The sequence below is a fragment of the Cibotium barometz genome, chromosome 53 (assembly GCF_041138505.1).
Source record: "Cibotium barometz isolate CiBa-2024 chromosome 53, ASM4113850v1, whole genome shotgun sequence".
Lineage (NCBI taxonomy): Eukaryota > Viridiplantae > Streptophyta > Polypodiopsida > Cyatheales > Cibotiaceae > Cibotium > Cibotium barometz.
Window position 1 is genome coordinate 38,417,617 of NC_141098.1, and position 9,193 is coordinate 38,426,809.

General features: G+C 39.5%; 1 protein-coding gene across 3 annotated transcripts; it reads right to left on the reverse strand.

The window, feature by feature from the left end:
- Positions 1 to 3,810: 3,810 nt before the first annotated feature.
- On the reverse strand, positions 3,811 to 4,949 carry LOC147608611 (uncharacterized). 3 transcript variants are annotated; one of them, XM_086789292.1, is made up of 2 exons: positions 4,898 to 4,949; positions 3,811 to 4,482 (listed from the first exon to the last, which is right to left on the reverse strand). In XM_086789292.1, exon 2 carries the CDS (start codon positions 4,461 to 4,463, stop codon positions 3,930 to 3,932), a length of 534 nt encoding a protein of 177 aa, XP_086645418.1. In that variant the 5' UTR covers positions 4,464 to 4,482; positions 4,898 to 4,949; the 3' UTR covers positions 3,811 to 3,929. The 3 variants fall into 3 exon arrangements, with proteins under 3 accessions (XP_086645418.1, XP_086645419.1, XP_086645420.1); XM_086789293.1 differs by lacking the exon at positions 4,898 to 4,949 and adding an exon at positions 4,740 to 4,783; XM_086789294.1 differs by lacking the exon at positions 4,898 to 4,949 and adding an exon at positions 4,604 to 4,619.
- Positions 4,950 to 9,193: the final 4,244 nt, after the last annotated feature.

Here is a 9,193-nt window from a genome sequence, read left to right on the forward strand (position 1 = left end):
GCTTGGCTGAAGTAGTTCAGGTAGTTGTGGTGTCAGACTCGTCAGCAAGAATCAAGGATTGGTTTTTGCCTTTGCATATGTAAATGTGATTGGTTTCCCAATCGTGAAGAAACATCCTTGCTATGGAAGAGAGTAATAATCTTGGTTCTTATCTTCACTATCCAAGGACTTGTTTGCAACATTTACAAATGTTGATTGAAGTTGTCCAGATAGTTGTGTCAGACTCATCACCAAGAATAAAGAATAAGTTACCTTTGCATATGTAACTGTGATTGGTTTCCCAATCATCAAGAAATATCCTTGTGTCTTGCCTTTCAAGGATTATAGTGTATAACCCTCTTCTCTAGAAATCCATCACCATGAATAAGTGGTGGAAGCTTAATCCAAAGGTCTTACTCTTTGCATCTTGACGGATTACCCTAAATGGATTAGATGTGTTCTTGTCGACAAGCTTGATCACAAGGCTTTTGCCAACAAAGGTAGTGGGCTTCCTAAGGCCTCCCAAAAATCCTTGGTGATTATGCTAACACCGACACCACCATCCAAGATCATGGAGATTATTATTATAAATGGCATGTAACATGGCATTCATTTTAGTACTTTTGAAGTAGTGTCTCATCTTGTTCATGGGAACTTTTGGCTATCCTTTGGAATTGGGAACATGGAAGGAAAGCGCTCAATGTGGCATGGCTCATCCTTCTCCTCTTTAAGCTTAGTTATGTGAGCTCTTAGATTCCCATTCATCCAATTAGATAAGTCTCCAAGGTTGAGAATTTCCTTATAAGAAATAACTTATAAAGACTCAGACTTATAAGGACAAGAAGGCTATAGATATGCTATGTCTTCCCATGTGGGCTATACTTATACTCACACGAAGGTGGGCATGGATGACCAGCCGCAACATATAAGGGATTTGTAATGAATCTTTCCTAGGAGGCGGTGCCTTTTAAAGGGGATTATGGCGGCTCCTCTCATTTTTTAGGGTTTCATTGTTGCTCCATGTTAACCCATTTCTAGGCTTAACAAGAGCTAATGCCATCAAGGAGTCAAGGTAGACACACCAAAAGGTCATACATTTAAGATATGAAGCAATAGTGTCCAAATCTATAACTTGGACTGGCACCCATAATGGTTCGACGAAATACTTATGGCGATTCTTACACCTTTACACCTCAAAAGCTGGAGGGAGGAATCTTACATGCTTCATTAATGCACTGGCCAACTACTCAACTTGCTATCTAGATGTGGACTCTTTCCTCTTTCCATTAGACTTTGTGCTAGTGGTCTTGAGTGAGGCTTTTGAGATGTACCTTCATGAAGTTCTCAAGAACATGTTCCCTTGAAGTTGTCCTCTGAAGTTGTCCTCAAAGTCCATAGTACTCCTACAACACTGCTCGAAGGAGGTATGGCCCAAGGCATACATTGAATTGTGTAAGGGTACATCATCTCAATCTTCCAAAAATCTCCCTATGAATCGTTCACATAAGAAAACTTGTTTGTGGAACTACAGTGGGAGTGGAGCTATTTGACTTTATTGATATAGTGTCGAGATGGTTTCACCCTCCCTTTGTGCAACTGTTCTTCCACTGGACGCCATCTGGTACCTTGGTGAGAATATCCTACCTTGAAGGTCTCTTTCAAGGCTTTAAAGGTGGCCTTATTCTTATCTTTCAAGGACCCAAACCATTGGCTAGCTTTTCCATCAAGGGTGAGACCAAAGGCACTCACCTTAACTTGATCTTCTATGTGGCCAAAGGCTTCACAGATTTGGTTGAACATCTCCAAATGTGGGATGGTGTCTCCAGTCCCATCAAATTTCATTGATTAACTTTGAGATGTTTGTGGGTTTATTCCACTCTAATCTCAATCCTAGTGTTGGTTGGGGTTGGGGCTGTGATGCCCGCTACTACCCATGGTTACCAACCCATGCGCTTACAGGTGGACTCTGTTGCAATATTTACACCAGCTCCACCATCGATCAACACTTGATCAATTGTGAGGCCTCGAAAGCCTACACAAATTTTTGATATCAGCCACCAACGGGAACTGTTGCCACGGGCTCTAGGTGTGCTACTTGGATGACATCGGAGTCGGTGTGATCGTCTTACCCATCTCCTCTGACGGAAGTAGTGCTTTATGAAAAACCGAAACCAATTTAAGAAGGTGACCCAATTCGATTTGTAGAGGGGCGTCCAGAAATCATCCCATCCTTCACTCTCGACTAAACTCGGCTCTTGGGAGACGGTTGTTCCGAAAGATCCTTCTATGCCTATGGCAGAGGATGCCCCGATTGACACACCACACTCACACCATCTCCAACTCTTCAACTTCCTCTTTAACACCAAAACTTCTAAGGAAGTACCCTTTTATTTTGAAATGAATAAGGCAATACATCCCTCTAAACAAACTCAAATACACCCCACCCTTACACTTATCAAAAGAGCATCATCCCCTTTGTTTGTCATCAGGGCACCTTCATCTGGAGCAGTTAGACATCACTACTATGTGGGTCATCACCCTGTTAATAATGCCTTGGCATCCATCTCTATTCACCATGGAGAGCGTTCAGGCTTATCTATAATTCTGTTAGAGAAGGCCCAATATTGTAGCATGAATAAAGAAAAGGACAAACACAGATGGAATTAAAATATGGGACACTCAATGTAGTCAATGGAGTATGTTTTTCTAGTTTTTATAACCACAGTGCACTAATCTAGTCCTCTTGTAGCTAAATCATGAGAAAAATTATTAAGTCCTAAGAGGTATCTCTCTTCATTCATTAAGTTATTCTCCACTCTAAATCCTTTCCATTCTTGTATCTTTCTATGCTCTAGCTCTACTACACTAGTGTTTGTTAAATGTGCACACCTAGCATGGTTAGTTTAGCCTAAACTATTCTAGAAAAGGGTGTATTTGTTCCAACAAAAGTGGAGTTTTATAGGCATTCACCCTTATGAATAGCATATGTTTTATAAAGTATATGAGCTTTTACAAATGTTTATTGCATTAACCAAAATACTCTTAAGAATGAGAGGGTGAAAGCCCAATATGATGATGAACATCAAGACTAAGGATTTTAAAAAATGTGAAACATGCAAGCGGACCCTTAGCTGAATGTGGAACAAGTCGCCCAATGTTTAAATGTAGTTTTCCAAGGAAAATGCACAGTTAACTCGATTGTTAACAAGAAGTCTGAGGTCCAAACAGTAGTTTTACAAGAATCCTTAACTTGATGTGACACATTGAGTACACGATTTAGAGGTGGGGATGAGTTTCAAATCCGATTGGTATAACGCAAGTAAAAAATTTGACTGTATTGAGAATTTTCAGCAAAGGCACACAGGCTGGCTCTAGAGCTCTGCAATACCAAAGGGCTACGCTCATGGTTCATGGCGTAGACAAGTGCCTAGATGATGATGGTGGCCTTCTAGTACAAGGTGAAGAAGTCAAGGGCTACAAGCACCTGACTCCATCTTGCTCTGGGTGTAGTAAGTGTAGTTGCACTCAATCTCTAGGGTGTCTGCCCACGCAACCCCCTCTCGACAGCTCGGATCCCCTTACACTACAAAAGATTAACAGCTCGGATCCCCTTTGAAAAGAGATGCCTTACTTTTAAAGGTTTGAAATCGTTAGAGATTAAAGACCATATCATATTTATATGTAGAACTAAGGTTTAAAAACCCTCAAAAATTCATCCTACATATTTTAAGGAGAACCAAAGGTAATAAGAATATCACTAGATCTTTAAACACGTGAAACTAACAAGCTAACCACCCACTCACCCAAAAAGAAACAGATAATGCAACGATAGAAAAAGAAACAGATAATGCAAAGATAGATAGAGAGTCATGGATGGCGTGACGCCTCTCCATTATTATTTATACATGCATGCATGCATGTTCCGTACTACTTACTCTACGTCAGAGGGCTCATTCCCGGGCCACTGGATGCTGGGGATGGATGATCTTGCCCTTCCAGATGCCCGGGCCACTGCATGCTGGGACGGAGGGGATGATCTTGCCCATCCAGATGCACAGCGTCTTGCCGTCTTTCTTATCCTTGAAGATAATAGTGTCCAAGATTCTGCTGCTGGCGCTGGTGCCGGCGGGCGAGAGCTCATACCATGACACATCACATGTTGGACTCATGATCAGCAAGCCATCACCAGAGCCGTTACCCTGAGCATTTAGGCCCGTGAAGATCGGGCCTCCCGTCGTCACCCATCTCCTCCGTATCCAGCCACGCGTCACACATCTCAGTATCCCGTTCGATATCGAGACATCCTCCCATCCAAACGAGACATCCTGCCATCCAAACGAGACATCCTCCCATCCAGCCTTCTGCAGCTCCTCTACCGCCAGCTCATGAACGCTTTTCTCATCCATCTTCTTGGCCTCAAAGGCCGAACGGAACTTCTCCAGAAGCACTTCATGAGAACCAACGCTGCCCGCCTCCACCTCCATATTGCTTCAACCCCACGCACTGCAAGCACAACACCACAAGAGGACCCATCAACACCAACATAATCTCTCTCTCTCTCTCTCTCTCACACACACGAGTTACACCTACCAACACCAACATATATTGTTAAACATGCGCTTACCTCTCTCTCTCTGTCGCTCTCTCTCAAACAACACAAAAGGCCGGTTTGATGCTGAAACAAAGCTCTCGTTTATATATATATATATATATATACAGAGAGAGAGAGAGAGAGAGAGAGGGAGAGAGTCAACAGTGACCTGCACATTTGGTCGGTGGACATCGCAGAAGACCATACACCTCACGTCTCTGCACATTTGGTCGGTGCATATCTCAGAAGACCATAGACCTCACGTCTCTTGGTGAAATTAAGCTATGCGCACAAATGAAATTTATTTGGGAGTGTACCAGAGAGTACCTTGGCCTTCACTGATGAAAACTCCCTGCGCAACAAAATCTATTTGGCCCAACTTTCAAAGTTGGGAAAGGCTTTTTGAAACCTTCTCCAGTGTCTTCATTTTCCAGATGAAATGTCACTCAAAGCAATCAATCAGTGGCCAAAAGAGCAATCCTCACACATGCCTTTGAGTTAATGCTCAGAACTCGGATAGTTGAACTACCGGAACATGGGTAAGATAACCATAAAAATATATATGCCTATCTAGGCTAATTATTTGCCCGTCCCGGATGGGGTAAGGATCTAGTACCAATACTAGTTCCTGTGTTGTTGTTGCTCCTGCCCCTACCATTAGGGGTCGGAGGAGGTCATCTAGAACATGATGATATTGAATTAAGAAAGATATGCACAAATGATTAACATAAGAAGAAGCTTCTTTTCATTATATATTTTGATTAAGTCCGAGGTCATCAAAAACATCATGATATTTAAGAAAAAAATGCACAAATCATTGAGATAAAAGAGCTTTTTCACGATACATTTTACAAAATTTTGCAAAGGCTTGTGACCGATGTTCATTGATGCTGATGTTCGATGGGACCACCAGAGCCTTGAATTCATGAAAATGGTTTTTGAAGGCGGCATCATATTCTTGCACATCTATCGTGTCTAGTCCCATGTAATTCATGTCTATAAGAAGAAACTCTAAATAAGAAAGGAAGAAAGTGTAGCAATTTGCAAAAGCCATGTCTCCCTCCAAGTAGTTTGAGTATGTTGGCATTATAATCAATTTTTCGCAATCTAAGATATGGAAAATATACAAAGGGGCATTGGCTTTCCATTCTAACTCTCGCAACCCCCGCCTCTGTCACTTTTTTTTAAAGGAAAACTGTGTATCTCTTCTACTAGTTGAACTTTTGAGCTCTTTATATTAATGATGATTGCATTACTAACCACGTAAGCACGTATGATACCCATAAATTGGGGCCTACCTAGTGGAATTTAGCATTGGGGATCCTTGGCAAAAATTAATAAATCAAATTTCCAAATGAAATTATTTTCTTTCATTTCAAATATGCAATTCGACTAAGCATTCTCAAGATCACCTCTACGATGTCTCCAATTCCAACATAGTTAAGTGCAGCAATTATGGATCCACACACTAAAGTACCATATTTTCAAGATCTTTGATTCAATCTGGGTATTGAGTTGAAGAAACCACACAAATATTTGATAAAAAGGAAACAAGCAAAATAACAGTCCTAACAAGCATACAAAATGTTGTTCCAAAATTATAGTCCCAACAAGTACAAAATATGTTGTTTCAAAATTTCATTTAGAGAAGAATAAAGCAAATAAAAGATCAATAACCAAGTGCAAAAACAACAACACAACTCCCCCCCTTGCGGATGCCCGTTTTCGTCGCTCTACGAGTGTCATGATACATGGTGCTACTACTGAGCATCGTGTGTGCAACACTCAAAATGACGAACAACCGTTATATAAGCAATATCTTTGTATCGTTTAAGCAATGTTGCATCATTTAAGCAACATTGTCTGCATGGCATAAACGACGCATGCCATCACATAAAGAAGGTTCATTTTAAAAATAAATATTATGATGTGATGAACGGGCAACGCTTAAGCAATGCCCAATGTCTCTTTTACCTGATTAAGAACTGGCGTAATAGTGCAACAGTTCTCTCTATCTCTCTCACATATACACACTAAAGTACTCCTCTCTCTATCTCTCTCACATATACACACTAAAGTACTCCTCTCTCTCTCTCTCTCTCTCTAGAGAACAGGATGAGTTGCAATCAACATTAATAGCAAATGTGCCCAATACATTGGTTGTTGCTAAGAAACCACCAAGCAAAGAAGAGTTCTTTCTTAAAAAAAGTACATTGACTACTACTCTCATGAATTATACTCAGAAAGTGCCCATTACTAAGGTCACCAAAGTTATGCAAGTTTCCAGGCATTCCTTGACATCCCAAAAAATAGTGTGCAGTCTCGGATATATGATGGTGACCACTCATTCTCATTGGAATCATGCTCAAGGCTTCCTTGTTACAATGCCATAACGGATGAAATCAAAGAACTTGTTTAATCCTTTTGGGAATTTGAAACATGTGTCTCCCTTATTAACAAGAAAGATGTCTCAGAAAAAGAATCGAACAAAACTATTACTTCAAGCATCAGGTCCATCTTCTCGATTAGCCTCAAGTACATGAACCTTGTTTACTTTAGTTACATGTGCTAACTATCATAGTACATTCACTGTTGATAAATGGCATACTTGCATACTAGTTATTAATGCTAACGATGACACATGCCTACTAGTTAGGAAACTCGCCAGTTCTACTAATTAACATGCATGCATGCTAGCTAGAATAATAAATAATGATAAGTAACATACCTGCATGCTTGTTATTAATGCTAACTATGACACATGCCTACTAGTTAGGAAACTCGCCAATTATACTAATTAACATGCATGCATGCTAGCTAGAATAATAAATAATGATAAGTAACATACCTGCATGCTTGTTAGTACAGTTAGATGGTACGAATGAAAGAAGTTAATCTTTCTCTGCTTGACTCATTAATGCTAGCTAGCATACATGTATGCTCATTGGCACACTCATCTCAATGCTGATCAGCATACTTGACTACTTGTTAGAACACTGAATCATGTTAACTAGCATACCTTTATGCTAACTACCATACTTGCATGCTAACTAGTATAACTGCATGTTAATTAGCATGCTTGTTAGCATACCTGCATACTTTTGTTAGAACACTAAATCATGCTAACTACCATACTTGCATGTAAGTTAGCATATCTGCATGCTAGTTAGCATAATTTCATGCTTGTTAGAACACTGAATCATGCTAACTTCCATACATGCATGCTAATTAGCAAATTCATATTCTAACTATAGCATAATTGCATGCTAGTTGGCATACCTACATGCTAGGTAGCATATTGCATACTTGTTAGAACACTAAATCATGCTAGTTACCATACCTGAATGCTAATTAGCACATTCAACGTTCTAACTAGCATAACTACATGTTATTAGTTAGAATACTTGCTTACTAGTTAGCATGTTGCATTCTTGTTAGAACACTTAATTATGCTAATTACCATACCTGCATTCTAATTAGTGCATTCTTAATGCTAACTAGCATGACTGCATGGTAACTCGCATACCTACATTTAAGTTAGAATAGTAAATCATTCTATTTAACATACTTGCATGATTGTTAGCACACTCATGTATGCTAACTAGCATACATGCATGCTAATTAGAATAGTAAATCATACCAACGAATGTGGACTTATTCATTCATGCTTATGGATGCTTTGTAGGTTGAGTTGTTTCAAAAATTCAAAGCTGCTCATCTTGATTTTACAATCTTTAATTATGCTCATTTGAGTATTTAAAGCCCTTGCTTGTTTGTCGAGTGAAGGATAGATATACATGCTACTATGATATCATGCTTAAATGTATTTCTTCAAAGACACTCAACAAGAGTGAATGTACGATAGATGTGAGGTTTGTGTAGGAGATGTTGTAACCATGGGTTGCATCGCACTGGTTTGTACTTTCGGTGGTGTGACACAGTTATAGGAATAAGCAGTCTACTCAAAGGATAATTTTTTGGCCAATAAAAAGTCCTTCTAACCAAAGCCAAGGTACGCTATATCCCCGGATGTCCTGTCATCGATGGTGCATCATGACACTCAAATAGGATCCTCAATTTAATTTCTGGCACATCCGGTATGCAAACCTTATCATTTCGGAATAAAAGACCATTTTGAATAAAAAATTGGTTGGCTTTTCCTTGACTCCCAAGGTTTTGATCTACCTCGGGGTTAAAACTGAATTTTGCCAAATTTTAATATTTTCTATTAAAAAAATATGTATTGTATTTTCCCTTGAGTGAATCAAACAAGTTAGAAGTAATTTCTGTGAAGCTAAGGTCATTAATTTCAACAATTCGACTCAATGCATGAGCAATTCTATTCAAGCTATCTTTTCTATATTTAATCATGAAATCAAAGTCCTGCATCAATTCAACCCATCTTGCCTTTCTACCTTTCAAGTTTGGTTGATCACAAATAATCTGCAAACACTGATGATCTGTCAAGACCATAAATTGAGACACGTAGAGATACTGTATTCATGCCTTTAAAGGACAAAAATTACATACAAATCTTCCTCCTGAACTAGGTATCTAGTCTGTGCATCGTTGAGTTTCTTACTCTCGAAGGCCACAAGCTTCCCATCCTAGAACAAAGTTGTG